Consider the following 21,049-nt stretch of genomic DNA (forward strand, 5'->3'; position numbering starts at 1 on the left):
GCCGTAAGCTTTTACTATGGCAGACTTTGTTATTGATACATGAAAGATTTCCCACAGGTTCAGCTGTGATTACAAAAACAACCGAATCGCTTCAGCCGACACGTTCATAAGATAATATTTCCATCATAATGTCATTCGATAAGCAAAAAATATCGCCTATGAAGGGGGGAGGGGAGGGGGGAGGGTAAGGGTCCTATACAAATCATAAGTTTTAGTCGCAATCAAGTATTGAAATAATGATTGATAGCGGCTACAGAACAGGGCAATCAAGACAGCAATATGTATGCTTCATGACCTTAAAGCGTGAACAGAAGTAATTAAGAAGTGGGCAGAGCAAAAGGCGCTCCTGTGGAAATGTTTTGCGTGATGGAAAGAGAAAGGAAGTAGATATTTGAGGTCACGTACGATGTAAATAAGCTAAAGCTAAAAGGGAAGTTTTCCATTTGGAGGTGGTCCCCTATAGCGCTTCAACTGAATCGCACATGAATCACAATTTCATTATTGTATCTCCATTCGCCATGGATAACAAGGTATCAGATACAAAAATGACCAACAGAAAAAGAGACCGTAACGAGATATTTTCCATGTGCTCTTCTACTTTATCGGTCATTTCAATTGTGTTGGGTTTTGCTCTGTTTGCGAGAATAGAAACTGTCGCCCGGGACTTGAGGACAATGGACACGAAATTCTCGCTGCAAATTCAGCAAATCCGAGACGTTCTAAAAGAAAGTTCAGCCTCTTTCCGCGGGAGCGAAACTTTTGACACATCAAATGGTAGGGTGACTGAGAACTTACTCTGAATTTCTTTGGTATCTAGCCCAAATTTTGTCCTTGCGTATATGTTCTCTTTAAATAGTATATAGTATGTGTGTTTTTTTTTCTGGAAATTGGATAGAAGAACGATAAGACTGCAGGCACAAGAATTTTATCACGCAGCGACTAATGTAATTATTTTTAATTAGTATTAATTCAGCAGTCTTTCAAAACTTAACATCAAAACAGGCTCGTGTTTTTATTTAATTTTGTCTATAGCCTCACAAAATTAGGCTAGTAGCTTTACACGCTATACGTATAGGTAATAACATGATTTCAAGTGCAATTTGGTGTTTATAAGCAAGAGTATATTTTTTAAAGACAACAAAATTACCCGAGCCCGTAGGGCAAGTTAAAGCGTGCGCGCGCTACATGTAATTTGCACTCGTGTTACAACTTTGCACTCGTGTTACATGACAACGCATCTGTTTTCGGCGCGTAATTTTTTCCATGTAGGTTATGAATAACGGAACAAGTAACAAATAGCGAAGCCAATCAGATTGCAGAAATTGTATGAGAACGCTAATAAAAGGGCACCATATGAACTATCAAAGGTTCTCGTTTCAATCAGAAGCATCTGGGCTCGAGCCACGCGCCTTAAAAATATATTTAGACTTTCGCAAATCGCCTGATCCGGATTATGTCGTCTGCTCTAATGACTAATGTGGAAATTCTAACCATTCTGAAAAACATTTTTTACAGAAAATGTCAATATTGAATGCAGTATAAATATACTTTAAACATTAGTCGATGATTTCATTTTGTTTATTTCAGCGATCCGATACAAAATTCCAGTTGTTCGTCGCAGCGTGGATACAGTCAACGGGAATGAATCGAGTAGCCACTATGACATTGGAGAGGCTATCAAGAGATACGTGCGATCGATTATGAAAGGATATATTTGTCAAAGTCCAAACAGGGTTTGTGTGGCAGGGTCCCCCGGACCAATAGGAGCTCGTGGTCTTCCCGGAAAGAGAGGGCCTGAAGGAGTTAGGGGGAAGAAGGGAACGCGAGGAGTTGTGGGACCTCCAGGAGAACCGGGAAAGAAAGGCATCAAGGGAGATATTGGCCCTGAAGGAATCAACGGAGAAAAAGGTAAACAATAAGACAATGATGATAATCATAATAATGACAACAGCAAAACTTATTTTTGTTAATAAAATGTGGTCAAATAATAATACAATGTTAGTTTGTGATGATAGTTTTATTTGGATGTGCTTTTGTTTGATTTTGCAATTATTTAGTGTTCATTGGTGTATAATTCCTTTCATCATTTCATTTGCAACATTGCCTAATGCTTAGCGTGCATATATCGTGGTATCAATACAAGGGGGAACTTTGGAAAGCACTTCCAAAGTGAATCTTAACCTAAACACATACAGCACTGTGCTCGAAAAATGGTTTTATCAATGTTAAGTCAGGTGTATCAGATAATCGCGTGCAATCCAAAAACTACAATGAAAAAGCAAGGATAAAGATTCAAGATTTATGCAAAGAAGTGTTAATTATGTTGTTCGGAATCGTAAGATGTAGGAATGTCTTGCGTGTACGAGACCATTACAATGAATTCACCTTGCTTGAATTGATGTTTACGAGGGTTCACACCATAGCGTTCTGTTAAAAACTCCGAAATTGTATGATTTTTAATCAAAATGTTTCACTGAATTAAATTTTTAGAATATATTACTAATTGTAAATAAAATTTACCGGTCCTAAAAACAGTTTAAGGATAGCGAAGCCTCCCTTGAAGGCAAAAATTTGACTTATAATTTTCTAGCCGTAATTCGTATCGCGTTTGAGAATTAAAGCGTCGCAACAACTTTAACCAAAAACTAAGTAATTTGTTTTCCGAATCAATTATCATCCAGCATAATTATTTTCGTTCGAGCTCCAAAGGTTATTTTCCATAATATGACGGTTATTCGTCATTGTTGTTAAGTTTACGTTATACATATGATCTTTCAAATCACTCTTGAAAACCTTTAAGGCTCTGAATAACTTGGCTCCCTCTTACATTAATAACCCTCTGCATATGTACACTCCAAATAGGCGATTAAGGTCTTCATCTAGTTTTCAACTTCAAGTTCTTCCATCAAATCTGAAAACTTACGGGGATCGAGCACTCCCTATATGGGCCCCCTAGTCTTCCTAGTTATATCAAGCGTAGCTCCAATGTTAGTACCTTTAAGTCATTTCTGAAAACTTATCTTTTAAAACGATATTTTATATCTTAGGCTATTTGAAGCTTTATTTTATTTTATTTTCATTTTTATTTGTTTTATATATATTTTTGTTTATATCGTGAAGTGTATTAGAACTTTTGTACAAAGTACTATTTAAATAATGTTATTATTATTTATTAATTTTTTATATGTCTCTATCTAAAGGTGCAATCTTTAAGATTATCATTTAATTATTTCCCCTAACAACTCTCTTTTTCTCATTACTACACTAAGGAAACCCAGGGACACCTGGACAACCAGGAGCTAAAGGTGAACCAGGCGAGTCAATATCTGCACCAAAGGTGACTGTATCACCAACTTCAGTCACTGTTACTGAAAACCAAACTGCCACGTTTTATTGCTCCGCTAATGGGAACCCAACGCCTACCGTCACCTGGAGCAGAACAGATGGTACAGACTTATTTGCAAGCCCACAAAATAAGTTAGAAATCAGAAAAGCTGCGTATAATGACTCGGGAAATTATGTATGCACAGTTAAGAGCATATTGGGTGAGGTGCAAAAGCAGGTGAAGCTCTTCGTGGAAGGTAAGCATATTTTGGAGAAGAGTTTGTTACAGTTGGTAATTATGATCCCAACGAGCTATCTTTTTATTTCTCACAATAATTGACGTAAATCTTCACGGAATGTTCGGAAGATTTCAATTAAGGTTTTCCTCAGAAAAAATGTCATGGAACAAGTATTAAACTTTCCTTAAATGCTCTCTACCAATGTCTTTTTCAAAAAATACAAAACAGGTCTGAAAATTCTCACAATTTTAGACGACATCGACTCAAAACGTTCCTCGAGTCGTTGCTTTCAGGATTATAATTTGCATCAACGGGTAATGGGCTTTCTGCACACTTTTAACTGTATTTTATTGTAATTTCTTTTAGATTCTCCAATATAAAGGGGATGAATTGTACATCAAAATCATGCAATAAAAAATATAGGTCATGCTGGTTTAAAAGCATAAGACCATTGCACCTCTTTAGCTGGTTCATTGATTGAAAAACAATCCACTTTTTAAGAAAGTAAGCCAAGATTTTTAAGAATTGCTAAGCGAACTTAGATAAAAACATGCATTTGCCTCGTTTTGTTTTCCTCAGTTCCTCCACGATTCACTAAAAAGCCAAACAGAGTCATTTCAGTCAGTAGAGGTACAAACGCATTTGTTTCCTGCCAAGCATTTGGTGTTCCTTCGCCAAAAATAGTTTGGTCAAGAGACCTTGTCCCGTTACCACAAGGTCGAACAAATATCAGCAAAGGAACTCTACATATATCAGATTTTGATCCTAAAGATTCTGGCACGTACCAATGTACCGCGTCCAACAAGCTGGGATCTGTCAGTGCCTTAACATACTTAAATTATATACACACAGGTATGTCTGAGGACGATTTTGTTCGTGGCAATTTTTGAGAACTAGTGATGTCGCCTTACCTTAGAACTTTGCACTGACCTAAAAATTCTAAAGCATTACATAAAATACTATTGACAGACACTTTATAGTTGTAAGTTAATATCCACCTAGAAGCTCAGTTGAAAGTGACATCTTTCGTCATATTTTGAAGGAAATTAACACTCTCTGTGGTTGGGTAAATGAGTCGAAATATTTTGGGGGCGAACCGATAAAGGTGGAGCGAACTTGTCTCACGTTAGGGGGCGAACTCGTGTAAGTGAACTTGCCGCAAAGAGGCGAACTCACCAGTTACCAAATAACCAAGTAATCCTCTCGACTTACAAAGGGAAATTAGTCAACAATTTTAAATTCTCCTTTTGCGAATGACAGTTGTAAAATCTAGCCCTGCATTCAAATTATAACTTAAGTCCCCAAAACCAGGAGCCCATTACTCCAAGTAATGAGATCCTCCCGAAACTTATTATTTTCATAAAGAGTAAATTGGCACAACAAACTTTTATCAATTATTTACTCGACTCGGAATCATTCAATTCTAAACATTATATTCTAATTTTATTTTAACTAATAAGACTTTAAGGCCGTCTTTACAAATCTTGGTGCGAGCGGAAGACTTGGTCCAACAACGCTGGGCCGTCAATACACAGGACAGGATCATGACGGAGAAGTAAAACTGTTAAGAGGTATTCAACAATGGACTGTGCCGTACACAGGTGAATACAGAATAGAAGCAATAGGAGCAGCTGGAGGATATGATAAGCACCCTAATAGTGCTCAATACCGAGGGAGAGGAGCAAGAATGATTGGAACTTTCACTTTATCCAGCGGTGAGATCATTCAAATACTTGTTGGTCAAGAAGGAATGATCAACAACAGATCACTATATCCGTTCGCCAGTGGAGGTGGCGGAGGAACATTTGTCGTCAGAGGTCGCAATACACCTTTGATAATAGCCGGGGGAGGAGGAGGTATACTAACTTTAAAGTCAAGACAACCCGGATGTGATGCCAGCACAGGCACATCGGGAAATCCTGGGTACAGATCATGGTCAGGAGGAAGCAATGGCCATGGTGCACAGACAGCTGATGATGGCAATTCAGGTAAGATTAGATAGAGATATTTTTTACGTCTAGATTAGGCATGCAGAAAATTTTTAGCATCTCACATATTTTAAATGATACTGGTAGATGATTTTACAACGATACTAGACTTTTACATTCGTAATAACCTCCGAATGCCTGAGGAACAATTTCCTGTTAGACATTACCAAAGCGTGCAGTATGATGGGAGCCTCTGCATTCGGATGATTATTGCCTTTTCAGGAGTAGTATACACTGTATGCAAGATAATATTGCATATCGAAATTGTGTCTTGTGGGGAATTTATGCGAAACTCCATCACCATTTCTTTCTTTCATTTATTTAAGGTGGTGGCGGAGGCGGTTTTTACTCCAACGGAAGAAGTTCAAAGTGGTTTGCTGGCACCATGGGAATGGGTGGAGAAGGTGGCAAAGGATTTCTTCAGGGAGGAGTGGGCGGAAAGTCCATATTTAAAGCTGTCGATGGTGGCTTTGGAGGAGGTGGTGGTGGATACGGACAGGGAAGAGGCGCCGGAGGAGGCGGAGGGTACTCCGGGGGAAGCAGCGGAGATAATGAAAATGATTCCTGTGCGGGTGGAGGAGGCTCCTATAATGTTGGTAAAGATCAGCAGAATGAATGCTGTTACAATGCAGCAGGTCACGGTCGGGTGATCGTTACACTGCTGTAGCAAGATCAGATCGATGAACTTCGAAAACTATATCTTTGATTTTAAACTGCTTGCTTGTATTGGTAGCCCTTGGAAATAAAAAGTGTGAACACCTTAAAAAAATTCGTTTTTTTTAGTCTAAAATTTACAAAGGAAGTTGTATTTATTTTTTCAGGTCTAATGCAGAAACATTCCCATTCCAGGCTCTCAATCAGTGCAATTGAATGAAAATGCGGGCGAAGGAGAAATAGTGGTTTGTTGCTTGACGCTTCCAAGTGCTTTTCCTTTTAAGAAATAAATGATCCTTTTAATTACTCATTTAAAATTAGTAAATAATTCTCATTAATTGAGAGACCTGACCGATTCAAGAACTAAATCACCTACAGCTTCCTACTTCATATTTCAAACTCCCTGCTAGAACAGGTGGTCTGCTCATTGTTGGCTCTAAACTTGTCACGCAATGCTCTGGGCTCGTGCAAAGACCGTCACGTAACGTTGGTTTCTTTAAGCTGCGGAGGAGAGACCATACAAATTTTGGGAGCGAAAAATTATCGGAGAGGAAGGTTGAAATAAGCCGGGCTTTCATAAAAGATATTTCATATTTTCTTATTATTTTTTCTTGTTTTTTTTTCACACATTCGCACACTAGAAAAAGCATGGCGACATGGTTAAACCTCTGTGCTGGGTGCTTTTCTTTTAATTCAGATGTGGCGAAAGCAGCACGTTGACATCTTGTTTATGGTAATAAGTCGCAAAAGTATTTGAAAAGGAACTTGATAAAATATCATGCACAACAAATAAGGTACTTCAATAAACTTCCAGGTAACGTTCGCGTCAATTAACATCTTTGAACCTTTGACCTTTCAGAGGGACCAGCATCTCTTTTTTCTCACCCTTTTTAGGTCACGAGAATAAAGAAATGATCATCAATACTCTATTGATTGTTAAACAAATTCTTCTTGTTAGAGAGAACAGAATGGAGCTCGAGAATATGATTACTAATTTTAGATTGTAAACGGTTACGTAATTTTCAGGTTCAAATCCAACATTATAACAATATATGCAAGAAAAAGTGGTACAGTTACCATTTGTTCCAGAATAAGACGCCCTCAAAACTGTAAAGTGTATAACAATCATTGAGCTATATTGTACACCGTACACTGACCTTTTTTCTCGAGGTTGTCTTCTCTCAAGATGCACACACGGGCAAGAAATTTGTGAATGAATTAGTAAACTTGAATTGTGTCTGAATATAATGAAAGATGACCGTAATAACTGACAAAAATTTGGCCTTCTTCATTACTAGAAGTATTATTCGCAATTAAACTTCAATTAATGAAAATGCAGAAAAAAAAGTCTACTCCATGCTACTCAAACACTAGTTTGGTGCTTCTACTAACCGAGCTTTTGAGCCTTCAGAGTGAAATAATGCTAATAGTGGTTGGTTCTTTGTCCCGGAGTATGCGCAACAATAAGTAGTGATTTCAACCGCAAGTTAAATCTGGTATATTTCACGCCATATCTTGTTTTATCTTATGATTCGTGTGGCCCTGCGCGCATTATGCCATAAAAAAACCAAAAACAAAAAACCATAGTGAAAACTGACATGTGTAGGCGTGACGTGACCGGAGATTGCAGATTATGAGTTTAGTCGAAATCAAGTATTAAAAGAACGATTAATAGCTAATGAAACGGCTTTAGAACAAGGCAATCGAGTCAACATTATCGATGCTTTATGACCTCAAAGCGTGAACATAAGTAATTAAGTAGTAGGTAGAACAAAAAGGGCTCCTGCGAGAATACTCTGCGCGATGTTAAGAGAGAGGAAGTACGTATCCAAGGTCACGTATGACGTAAATAGGCTAAAGCCAGAAAGGTTTTCAATTGGAGATGATCCCCTATAGCGCTTCAACTGACTCGTACATGAATTAATACTTTCACCATTGTGTCTCCATCCGCCATGGATAACAGCGTACCAGATACAAAAATGACCACCAGAAAAAGAGACCGTAACGAAATATTTTCCATGTGCTCTTCTACTTTATCGGTCATTTCAATTGTGTTGGGTCTTACTCTGTTTGCGAGAATAGAAACTGTCGCCCGGGACTTGAGGACAATGGACGCGAAATTCTCGCCGCAAATTCAGCAAATCCGAGACGTTCTAAAAGAAAGTTCAGCTTCTTCCCACGGGAGAGAAAACTTTGACACATCAAATGGTAGGGTGACTGAGAACTTACTCTTAATTTTTTTTTTTTTAGTTTTCTAGCCCAAATATCTTTATTTTGTATATGTTCTCTTGTATATAGTATACGGTGTCTGTGTTTGTTGTCGGGAAACTGGTGAAAGACCAATCAGACTACGAGCACGAGAATTCTATCACGCATTTGATTCATGGCGATTAATGTAATTGTTTCAGTATTAATTCAGCAGTCTTTCAAAAATTAACATCAAGACAGGCTCACGTTTTTATTTATTTTTATCTACAGCCGTACAAAATTAGGCTAGTAGCTTTACTCGCTATGCGTATAGGTAATAAAATGCTTTCGAGTGAAATTTGGTGTCAATAATTACGAGTAAATTTTTCAAAGACAACAAATTCGCCCCAGACTGTAGGGCAAGTTAAAGCGTGCGCGCGTTGTATGTAATTTGCACTCGTGTTACAACTTTGCACCCGTGTTACATGAAAAATACATCCGTTTTCAGCGTGTAACTTTTTCATGTACATTATTAATAACGGAACAAGTAAACAATGGCGAAGCCAATCAGACTGCAGATATATTTTTACCTAGTGAGATTTATATTACATAATTGTGTTAGACAGTTTAAACGGGCACAATATAGACTATTAAAGGTTCTCGTTCCATCTAGAAGCATCTGGGATCGAGTACAAACGCTTTAAATATGTATTTAGATTTTTGCAAATCGCCTGATCCAGATTATATCGTTTGCTCCCACGATTGAATGCGGAAATTCTAACTACTCTTAAAAATACATTTAAGAATATGTCAATATTGAATGCAGCCGAAATATACTTGAAACATTAGTCAATGATTTTACTTTGTTTATTTTAGCGATCCGATACAAAGTTCCAGTTGTTCGTCGCAGCGTGGATACAGTCAACGGCAATGAATCAATTAACCTCTATGACCTTGGAGAGGCTATCAAGAGATACGTGCGATCGATTACGAAAGGACATGTCTGTCAAAGTCCAAACAGGGTTTGCGTGGCAGGGTCCCCCGGACCAATAGGAGCTCGAGGTCTTCCTGGAAAGAGAGGGCCCAAAGGAGTTAGGGGAAGAAATGGAACGCGAGGAGTTGTGGGACCTCCAGGAGGACCGGGAAAGCAAGGTATCAAGGGAGATATTGGCCCTGAAGGAATCAACGGAGAAAAAGGTAAAACAACAAAACAATGTTACTAATCATCGTGCTTACAGTGTTGTTTAGAGTCGAAAAACGTTGGAATTTCTTGCGTTTACGAGACCACCATAGTGATTTCACCTTGTTTTTATTGTTGCTTACTAGAGTTCACAGCGAGAGCATTACACAGCATTATGTTGAAGACTCCGAAATTTGTATGATTTTTAATCAAAATCTTTTATTGAATAAAAGGTTTAGAATATATGACCAATTTAAAATAGTATTTACCGTTCCTAAGAACAGTTTAAAGATCGGAAAGCCTCATTTTAAGTAAAAAAGTTCACTTAAATTTTCCAGCCGCAATTCGTATCGTGTTTGAGAATTAAAGTGTCGTTTAAAAATTAACCCAAAACTAATGTGTTTCCCGAATCGGTTATTATCTGGCATAATTATTTTTATTTTGAGCTCCATAGGTCATTTTCAACCAAGATGGAACGGAAAAACTGTCTCCATTTGGAAGTCTCGAAGCTCGAGCCAAAATTTAACGCGACTTTTATATTCAAATGCAACAACTGCACACGTTTTGTTCTTGACAAACTGCTATGCGTCTCTAGAGATTTTACTGATGATGGCCCGATAGGAAGAGGTTAAAAAGCTAAACAATTTGTCGCGGACTCACACGGCAGCGCCTCTTTAGTCCACAACATTTTGACCACTGCGATGACGAACATCGTTGTCCATAAGAGTACAGACCACACTAAACCACTGTCGATTTGTTAGTTAGAATCAGTATTTCATCAGTATTACAGGATGTCGTTGTGACTCAGCATCTGTATGGTGAACAAGCTTGCAGTCATCTTTCATAAAACTCAAAGTATGTTCGTAATCAGAACGCAGTTTCACCACATACACGGACAAAACAATTCAATCAAATTTCTAACGGATATTGCTTTTACACAATCTGATAAACTTTTTCTTTAACGCACTGTATATGGTTGCAAAAATAAAAGATAGTTGTAGGTTACTTTTCAATTTTTACACACTTTTTACGTTGTTCGTCATTGTTGTTAAGTTAACCTTACACGTATGATCTTTTAAATTTCTTTTGATAGCTTTTAAGGTTCTCAGTAACTTGGCTCCCCTTTACATTAGTAATCCTCTGCATATATACATTCCAAAAAGCTCAAAACTTACCATCTCTCTGGTTTCTACGTACAAACATTATGCTTTCGACATTGCTGATCCTAGTAGTATGCAGGACACGTGTCATATATATGAACTTCGTAACACCGTAGAGTCTCTGTAGCTCAGTGGTTAAAGCATCGGAGCGCAGAATCCAAAGGTCTCAGGTTCGATTCCTCACGGAGACTCAGAACTTTTTCTTTGTCCCACGCTCGTGGCAAGACGAAAACAAACAAACAAAAAAAGAAACAAAAAAACATCTTTCTTGATCTTTATCTAGTTTTCAACCTGAAGTTCCTCTATCAAATCTGAAGACGTATGGAGACCGAACATTCTCTGTATGTGCCCTTAGCGTTAGTAAATTTAGGTGACCTCTGAAATCTTATCTTTTTACAGGTATATTTTATATCTTAGGTTGTAAGTTTTATTTTGTTTTATTTTCATTTTATAATTTTTTTTATTAGTATTGTAAAACGCCTTAGAACTTTTGTATAAAGCGCTCAATAAATTATTTTTTCATTGTTATTACTTTATTTTATATGTAAATACCTAAAATATTTAATAATTATCATTTAATTATTTCCTTTAACAACTCTCTTTTTCTCATTGTTACACTAAGGAATCCCAGGGACACCTGGACAACCAGGAGCTAAAGGTGAACCAGGGGAGTCCATATCTGTACCAGAGGTGACTGTATCACCAACTTCACACACTGTTATTGAAAACCAAACTGCTACGTTTTATTGCTCGGCTAATGGCAATCCAACGCCCACCGTCACCTGGAGTAGAACAGGAGATACGGAACCAATTGCAAGCCCACATAATAAGTTAGAAATCACAGAAGCTACGTATGATGACTCGAGAAATTATGTTTGCACAGCTAAGAGCATATTGGGTGAGGTGCAAAAGCAGGTGAAGCTCTTTGTGGAAGGTAAGCATATTTTGGAGAATAGCGTTTGTTATAATTAAAAATTGTGACCTTAATGAGTTTAGATTTGATTTCTTATCTTACTTACGTATATCTTCGCGGAATATTCACCGTGCTTGTTTAAGAGATATGATGGGCCAAACTTACCCCAATAATGCCTGTATCAGCACTGATCACGCGTGTCATTTCAGCGGCTTAAGGTACATTTTTGCGATAGCTGGAAGCGAGGGTTTTTAAAGTAACAATTATAAAAAACTTAATGGATAGAAAGTCTCGAGCATTTGGAATATTTTGATGTATGATTTAAGGATAAATCACACAATTTTAAACGACATCGACTCAAAACGTTCCTTGAATCGTTGCTTTCAAGGTTGTAATTTGCATCAACGGGTTCTGTACACGTTTTTAGCTGCATCTCTTTTTTCTCCCTTCGATAAATTTTTTTTAGATTCCCCAATTTAATGGGGATGAATTGTACACCAAAATCGTGCAATAAAAAATACAGTTCATCATACTCTATTAAGAGCATAAGACCATTGCACCTCTTTAGCTGGTCCATTGGCTGAAAAACAATACCGTTTTCTCGGAACACGCTCGCGCTTATTCGCCTGATTACGTTATTTGGAGCAGGATGCGCAGTGCAATACTAAGGAGTCACCGTCACTATTCATTTATTATGATAATAATGATAAAAAAAAATTTTAACAAATACTAATGATAATGACGATGATAATCATTTTTAAACACTACTAAAAACAAAGTAATAATAGTGACACAAATAATGAAAATACGAAAGGTCTTTATTTATGGTCTATATTCTTTATTTCCTGTCTTATCATTACTGCAAATATAATTCTGTTTCTTTTATCTTAAGCATTTGATTTTACCACCTAGGTCTCCTAGGACACTTTTTAAGGAATAAAGTATCGGATCTGAACTTTATGCTTTGATTTTAGATTAAATTTAAATTACTTTTTAAATCAGTTTAAAACATAGAAAGAAGGCGATGCAAGTCGGAAAAAGAATATCACGAGGCTGGAAATAGTCCTCTAAGAAACTACTTCAACCCGGAAAGAGTGAAAAAATCATAGCTCTTCAAAGTTTTGAATATAAATGGTTGAAAAGCATAGAAAAGTAAAATGTACTGCATTTCCCAAGCAGTTTCGATCCTAAATTTTTTTTTGCTCGTCTTTTTTTTCATTTTTTGGAAAGTAAGCCAAGATTTTTAAGAATTGCTAAGTGAATTTAGATGAAAACATGTTTTTTCTTTCTTTCCCTCAGTTCCTCCACGATTCACTGAAACTCCAAACAGAGTTATTAAAGTCAGAAGAGGTACAAACGCATTTGTTTCTGGCCAAGCGTTTGGATTTCCTTCGCCAGAAATAGATTGGTCAAGAGGACTTGTCCCGTTACCACAAGGTCGAACAAGTGTCAGCAATGGAACTCTCCACATATCACACTTTAATCCTAAAGATTCTGGTACGTACCAATGTACCGCGTCCAACAAGCTGGGATCTATCAATGCTTTGACAACCTTGTATTATTTTAACGTAGGTATGTCTGAAGGCGATATCCCTTTTTTTCCGAAAAAATCTAAAGAGGTTAATTGTTGTTCATGAATGAAATCGGTGTACTCAAGCTTAATAAAAATTACAGAGTAGTCCTCTTGAGTTCAAAACGGGAATTTTACAATAATATTGATCTCTCCTTTGGTGACTAACAACAGTTGCAAAGTCTGACAATTATGCATTCAATTTGAACTGTAAAACCTTAAAAATACACGTATATAGAATTTGTTTCTTCCAGTGAGAGGAAGGAGTATGTAAAGGACTATAGTAAAGTCATTTTAATTAACAGTAAATGAACATAACAAATAATTCTCAGCTACCAACACTACTAGGAATCAATCAATTTTTAAAAAAAGATACTTTCTTTTTGTGTCAAATAAAAAGAGTTTAGGGCCGTCTTTACCAACCGTGGTGCGAGTGGAAGATTTGGTCCAACATCGCTTGGTAGTCATTACGCTTATCAGCATCATGACGGACAAGTTACACTGTCCAGCGGTATTCAACAGTGGACTGTGCCGTACACTGGTGACTACATAATAGAAGCAATGGGAGCAGCTGGAGGGTATGATACAAACCCTAACAGTACTCAGTACCGAGGAAAAGGAGCAAGGATGATTGGAACATTCCGCTTAAACAAGGGTGAAGTTATTCAAATACTTGTCGGTCAAGAAGGAGTATTAAACAAGGTGGGTCATTCTAATGGAGGTGGTGGAGGTACATTTGTAGTAAGAGGAGCCAAGACACCTTTGATCATAGCCGGGGGTGGAGGAGGCACAGAATCTGCACATTCAAGACATTCAGGATGTGATGCTAGTACTGGTTCATCGGGAAATCCTGGCTACAAGTCATGGTCAGGGGGGAGCAATGGACATGGTGCACAGACTGCTGATGCTGATAATTCCGGTAAGTGGGTTGTTTTGATGTTATCACCTGTTCTCGAACCAAAACTTTTATGTGTGCTATCCACATATCACTTAAACTTTGTCAGAAAGAAGAGAAAAGTAAAAATTATTGAAGTCATAATAAATGCTTTTGATGGCGAACTGCCTTGTGGGCAGATTGGGAATTTACCATTGTTCAATGTTAAATGATTTTGTTTTCATTTTTTTGTTTTATTTGGTTTTTGTTTCTTTAGTCTTATGGTTGTCTTGTTTTTAATTTCAAAGTGTAGCTTTAAAATAAATAAGCTGTAAAGCTACCAAAGGGAACTTGAAAACAGATCATTTACTTGCTCTCACATTTGTCATAACACGAGACCTCTACTTGAAGATGTGCGCAATTTTGTATTTTAAAGTTGGCCTGTAGGCATCGTTATCTTTCAAATTCTTACTCCATTTTTATTTTTTCAAAGTGAATTTTACATCAACGTTGACTCAGTTACATTACTGTGATATCGACCTATATTCAATGACACGGTGTGTCTGATTAATTATCATCGATCTCCGTTAATCTTTGTCCCAAGAAAGTAACTTCTACTCTACTCAGTCAAAGAATAAACTATTTCACTAAGCTCTAACCCCACATGTACAGATTGCATACAATCATTCCTTGTTCTTGATAAAACTGACAGGTGGCGGCGGCGGAGGTTTCTACTCCAGTGGCAGAAGTTCAAAGCAGTTTGGGGGTACTATGGGAAAAGGTGGAGAAGGTGGTAAAGGATTTCTCCAGGGAGGGGTGGGAGGTAGAGCCAGGCATTACAATGCTGTTGGTGGATTTGGTGGAGGTGGAGGTGCTTATGGAACTGGAGGAGGTGCAGGAGGAGGAGGAGGATACTCTGGAGGAAGCAGTGGAAATAACGTGGGTAATTCTTGTGGAGGCGGTGGAGGATCATATAATGCTGGTAAAAATCAACAAAACGAATGTTGCTATCAATCATCTGGCCATGGTCAGGTGATCATAACCTTACTGTAAAAATAAAGCGTATTTTGGGCATCATTAAACACATAATGACTGATTCCAATGTAAACAGCCCTTTTCCCACGGCGGACCCGACGAAAAAAAAATATCTGTTTCTCAAGGGAAAAGTCAGTCAGCATTCAGTTTTATTTTTTTTTCAAATTCTCAGCCAATTCATTACGTAACAATCTATTGTAAGGAAACGCCATCAGATTGGCCATGTGATTTAGAAAGGCCATACCAGTTTGTTATGCATTCGAGGCCTTTTGAAAATATCTTTAAGATCTTGCGGTATGTAATTTTTCATTTAAACACATCAATCAATTTTTTTTTCTCGTCGATATTTTCGTTTTATTGTATTTTATCTCAAGCTTTCTCAAGAACGATTATATTAGCTGCTTCTGGTACTGTGGTTCTTAAAGAAATCAGTACATTATTTTAGTTTTTAAAGCTGTAGATATTTAGCTCGAGGGAAGAGGGCCACATCGCTGTGCTCACTCAATCCTTCCATAACTACGTGCGCCCATGTATTTTTCTCTCTGTACAGTACCTTTTAGTTTTCAAAAATTTATTTGCCATTTTTAACCATCATGTATGGTGATGACTTGTTCCCCCTGACAATAGCTTCCACCCCCCTCCCCCCCTTTCGTTGTACACAACTTAAACTGCCCACTAGCTGCCTCTGTTCCCTTTAACCTAAACAAGGTTTTATCCACCAGGGAGCAAACATCCTTTTTTTTAGACTCGATACGACATCATTTCTTTGGAAGGGGTAAAAAAAAAAAATTAAAAGTGTTCCCGACTTTACGATTGCTGGCTTTGCGCTATTTCTGGAGAATAGTCACGAATTAGTTGCAAATAGACGATACCGTTACATTATTTCAAGAATGTAATTAACAGGAGAGGGTCTAACGTCTCGTATTTCAAATTTAAAAAAAAAATGAAAAATAAAACATATCATTTCAGGCCTGATTGCACTCTAGGCGATCTAAGAGCGGCAATATAAATTTTCTATCAAAATTCATTTAGAAAGGTTACCCGCTTTTCCTTCTTTACATAATTTTTGCGCGTCTCTCGTAACTGTCACAGTTAGTGAAAACAAAACGTAAATCATTTCCTAGATGTAAACTTAAAACTGGTTTAATTACTGTCAGAATTTAAAAGCAAAATAGCACAGAGTTTGCACATTGACTTATGAAAGTCTGACAAGTTTGTTAAGATGTCACCTTTATTTGAGCTTTTGTAAAGCCGGAGTGACTCTTTTAAAATGTCCTCATTCAGTCTGCAGTAAATCAAATTTCATCATGCTCTGCTTAGCTTTGAGAGTAAGGTGCAAACTGAGTTACTACATCTTCACACTCAAGTGGTTATATCATGAGAATCGCAACTAGTGAAAGTATCAATTGTTTTCCAAAAATTAATTGGCATCCGCATGATCGGCACAAGACGAAAATATGATGGCCTAAGCTTGATGGCAAGGGTACCAAGTTTAAATAGGAGAGCGTGATTTTGTGCGCAGTACAGTATGCACAGTGCAATACCAAGAATCATAGCAACTCTATTTATTATGATAGTAAGTTTGATAAAAGCAAAAATGATAATGATAACAAAATTTAGAACAAATATCCATGATAATCACATGATAATTATTTTATACATAATACTAACAATAAAGATAATAATAATTACTCTAATGATGAAAATACTAAAGGTCTTCATTCATGGTCTATATTCTGTACTTTTTCTCACATCGATACTGCAATTATAATTTTTTTTATTTTGTCTTAAGCTTTTGATTTTACTGACGTAGGTCTTCTAAAACTCTTTCCAAGGAATAAAATAATGTTTGACCTGAACTTTATACCTGGATTTCAGATGAAAATTTGGAATGTTTACTAAATCAATTTTAAATTTAGACAGAAGGAGATGCAACTCGGAACAACTATATATCACAAGAATCGAAGTAGTCCTTTAAGCAACTACTTGACCCTCGTAATAAGCTCCTCCCGAAACTTCTTATTTTCATCAAGAATAAATTAGCACAACAAACTTTTATCAATTACTTACACGACTCAGAATCATTCAATTCTAAACATTATAAGCTATTTTATGTTGACAAAGCATCCTATAGGGCCGTCTTTATAAATCTTGGTGCGCGCTGAAGATTTGGTCCAACAACGCTGGGCAGTTACTACAAAGGTCAGGATCACGACGGACAAGTTAAATTGTCAAGCGGTATTCAACAATGGACTGTGCCGTACACTGGTGAATACAGAGTAGAAGCAATATGAGCAGCAGGAGGGTACGGCAAGACCAAAGACAAAAAGGGCAGCACCTCTAGTTACAGAGGAAGAGGTGCAAGAATGATTGGAAGTTTCACTTTATCCAAAGGTGAGATTATTCACATACTTGTTGGTCAAGAAGGAACGATCAACAACAGTTCAAAGTATCCGTTCGCTAGTGGAGGTAATGGAGGGACATTTGTCGTTAGAGGTGGCTGTACACCCTAAATAATAGCTGGAGGTGGTGGGGGCGTGGAGACATTACTTTCAAGGCAACCTGGATGTGACGCTAGTATAAGCAAAACAGGGAATCCTGGATACAGATCATGGTCAGGGGGGAGCAATGGACATGGTGCACAGACTGCTGATAATGATAATTCTGGTAAGGTTATAGCACGATAACATAACCCTCTTCAGCTTTGTGCGCTGAAACTGCCGTGTCTTCTTGTGTAGTAGGAGTGTACAAAGTCGAATGGGATCTTGCTACTTTTAAGAAGTAACTAATGATCTGTTTAACAAATAGACACCTTGACTGTCCTTTATTCTACTCTAGAGCACGTAGGAAGCGGCCAGAGCACCGAAGAAGTGAGGGAGAAACACGAGACGTGGCTAAATGTTTCTCTCTACTTCTTGAGCTCTGTGCATTGTGCTCTGATAGAGCACGCTCTTTCTCAGCGCGCGTTATATCCGAACTTTCTAATAAAAATATATATATAGTGCACATAATATTTTCTTGCTTTCTTTTAATCAGTTTTTTTGAAGGGTTTTAGCGTAAGTCTTATCCAGTTGCACTGACGGTTCATTTAACCATGTTAGTCGTATTACGTTACTAACCTGGTGGAAATCGTTTGATAGATTTTTGTGATATTCTGATAATACCAAGGGAAAGGTTCTATATGGTCTAGCGTTTTTATAACGACATGAAATAAATTGAAAGGTGGAATTAATCAGAGGAGTTTTAAGATAATTTAGCTTAATTTGATAAAGTTTGTGTTCATAGTTACAACAATAGTTCAGCTCTTGAAAACTGGCATTTAAAGTATGTCCTTTCTCATCGGAAAATTGAGTTTAGTATATATCACAGGAGATTTAGTGATTATGATATTTTTCGACAATTAAGATGTATTTACCCTCTTTTCCTCTTGCCTACCTTTTTCTTAAGAGTGTATTTGATAATAACGGCATTTTTGGTTCAAAATATTTCCCCCAGTTGACTATGTAGAGAAATTATCATTTCTTTCTTTATTTTTTTGTTTTTACTGTATCTCATCCTTGTTGTCTTTTATAACAGGTGGCGGCGGGGGCGGTTTTTACTCCAGTGGAAGAAGTTCAAAGATGTTTGGTGGCACCATGGGAGATGGTGGAGAAGGTGGCAAAGGTTTCCTTCAGGGAGGGGTGGGTGGAAGAGCCAAATTTAATAATATTGTGGGTGGTTTTGGTGGTGGTGGTGGTTCATACGGTAGGGCGGGAGGCGCCGGAGGAGGAGGAGGGTACTCTGGGGGGAGCAGCGGAGAAAATGAATATAATTCCTGTGGGGGTGGGGGAGGCTCTTACAATGTTGGTAAAGATCAGCAGAGTGAATGTTGTTATAATGCAGCTGGTCACGGTCGGGTGATCATTACACTGCTGTAGCAAGATCAGATCGATAAACTTCGAAAACTATATCTTTGATTTCAAACCGCTTGCTTGTATTGGTAGCCCTTGGAAATAAAATGTGACAACCTTGAAAATATAAGTTTGTTTTTTTTGGTCTAAAATTTAAAGAGGCTGATGCAGAAACATTCCCATTCCAGGCTCTTATTCAATGCAATTGAAAGAAAATGCGGGCGAAGGAGAAACACTTCAAAGTGCAAAATTCTGTACAAAAATCGAGGGAAAGTGATTCTTTATTTGTTACGATTTGCTATCGAATACCAATCAAACTTCTCCTTTTAAGAAACACAGCTTCTCGTAATTACATAATTATTTACAATTAGTACATTAAATTACACTAATTGAGAGACCTGCCCGGTTCATGAACTAAATCACCTGACAGCTCCCTACTTCATATTAACTCCTTGCCAAAACAGGTGGTCCGCTCATCGTCGGTTCTAAACTTGTCACGCTACACTCTTGGCTCGAGCTAAGTCCGTCACATAACGTTGGTTTTATTAACTTGCGGAGGAGAGACCTTGGAAATTTTGGGAGTGAAAAATTATCGGAAAGCAAGGTTGAAATAAGCCCGGCTTTGGTAAAACATATTTTATATTTACTTTTTTTTCTCCCGTTGCCTATGTTTTTGTTTTGTTTGGCTTTTCAAACTGCCTCAAACATACAACTATACAACAACCCTGACAAACAAGAACGAAAACAAAACGAGACAATTATAATAGCGTCAAGTCTACGGTATACAGTACCACGCAAGACTCGACACGGTTCACGATTACAACGATCACATTATTAGCATTTTGAGAACTACGATCAGTCAACTTGACAAAAACTGACAGCGAAAGCTGTTTCATATTCTACAGATGAAAGGCCTGTTAAAGTAAGAGACAATCTCCCTCGCAAGTACAGCGACGCTTTCGTCTTACTGAATACGTTGCAAAACAGCACATTTGAGCCTGCGCTACACTACTACAGCGTTGTCATTTCTTTCATGATCCAGGGCGGGGATTGCGCTGCCGTTTGAGTACGCAGCTGAAGGGGACTGGGAGCCAGTATCGGACACAGACCTCATCTGGCGTTTGACTTCAAACACCTGACGAAAGGAAACGAAATTTCAACAATTTAATTGATCACTAAGACTTATTCGAGAGAAAGTCAGATGGTATACAAGGTGAAGGTTTAGAAAAGTTGAACCGGGAAGGATTGCCTTCCTACTGTGTATAACGTCTGATTGATTGAAAACCAAAAATCGACAGACAAACAAAAACAAAAGCTAGCAAATAAAACTAAAACAAAGAAAAAACAAAACAAACAAAGAGAAACAAATTTAAACTACTATTGCAACGACAGTATTCGGTACCCCTGAGGATGAGTGGACCATGCTGCGAAACCGATATAAAATTTGACCTAGTACTTGACATCAATTGAAGAAAAGCGATTAGAAGAGACCAAAGTTCACGTCGCATTTTGAAGCTTGACTGCTTACACTTCATTTCTACAAAGTCTTTTGTTTGGACAGAATCACTTTGAGAATTTTTAAACGAAAGCATCTTAAATCCTGACAAGGTGTTCAAATGTTTGGTGATTTGACGAAAACGGCTACACTGGTCAAACTCTGAGGGATTCGGTGCCAAATTCAAATGGAATCTCGTCTACAAGCTACACCCGCAAATTGTTTCTTTTAAGACAATGGTATTGAAAGTTTGCAGGTTTTTCATTGTGTCAAGGGTGGGGAAATCATGGGTGTATATGAAATCTATGCAAACAGCTATAGTACAAAGTAGTAAAATGAACTCTTTAACCTTTAAGAGGTCATAAAATGCTAATTCAATTGTTTCTTTTATCACAAATAACTGAAACAATTGAACTTGACTTTTCAAACTGTAAATGAGCTGCTCTGGAACCCAGTAAGATGCTCTCCTTACTAATGAAATGAGGAATTTCTCAGAGCCTGTTAAGGTCTTTAAATTCGAACTTATTTTGTCTTTGGGGG

At 37.6% G+C, this 21,049-nt stretch overlaps 2 protein-coding genes and 1 pseudogene across 4 annotated transcripts; all 3 read left to right on the forward strand.

Annotated features, from left to right (window-relative positions):
* The first annotated feature begins 266 nt into the window (after positions 1–266).
* On the forward strand, positions 267–6,396 carry LOC136276802 (uncharacterized). 2 transcript variants are annotated; one of them, XM_066167654.1, is made up of 7 exons: positions 267–530; positions 649–774; positions 1,588–1,908; positions 3,270–3,581; positions 4,143–4,415; positions 5,024–5,551; positions 5,878–6,396. In XM_066167654.1, exons 2-7 carry the CDS (start codon positions 675–677, stop codon positions 6,216–6,218), a joined length of 1,875 nt encoding a protein of 624 aa, XP_066023751.1. In that variant the 5' UTR covers positions 267–530; positions 649–674; the 3' UTR covers positions 6,219–6,396. The 2 variants fall into 2 exon arrangements, with proteins under 2 accessions (XP_066023751.1, XP_066023750.1); XM_066167653.1 differs by having other exon boundaries at positions 267–774.
* Positions 6,397–8,133: 1,737 nt separating this feature from the next.
* On the forward strand, positions 8,134–16,325 carry LOC136281274 (uncharacterized). 2 transcript variants are annotated; one of them, XM_066167655.1, is made up of 6 exons: positions 8,134–8,413; positions 9,269–9,589; positions 11,355–11,666; positions 12,945–13,217; positions 13,616–14,134; positions 14,802–16,325. In XM_066167655.1, the coding sequence occupies exons 1-6, from the start codon at positions 8,158–8,160 to the stop codon at positions 15,140–15,142; spliced, it is 2,022 nt and encodes a 673-aa protein (XP_066023752.1). In that variant the 5' UTR covers positions 8,134–8,157; the 3' UTR covers positions 15,143–16,325. The 2 variants fall into 2 exon arrangements, with proteins under 2 accessions (XP_066023752.1, XP_066023753.1); XM_066167656.1 differs by having other exon boundaries at positions 12,945–13,142.
* A 176-nt stretch (positions 16,326–16,501) lies between these two features.
* Positions 16,502–19,122, forward strand: LOC131770572 (leukocyte tyrosine kinase receptor-like; annotated as a pseudogene).
* The last annotated feature ends 1,927 nt before the right edge of the window (positions 19,123–21,049 follow it).

The sequence above is a fragment of the Pocillopora verrucosa genome, chromosome 5 (genome assembly GCF_036669915.1).
Source record: "Pocillopora verrucosa isolate sample1 chromosome 5, ASM3666991v2, whole genome shotgun sequence".
NCBI lineage: Eukaryota > Metazoa > Cnidaria > Anthozoa > Scleractinia > Pocilloporidae > Pocillopora > Pocillopora verrucosa.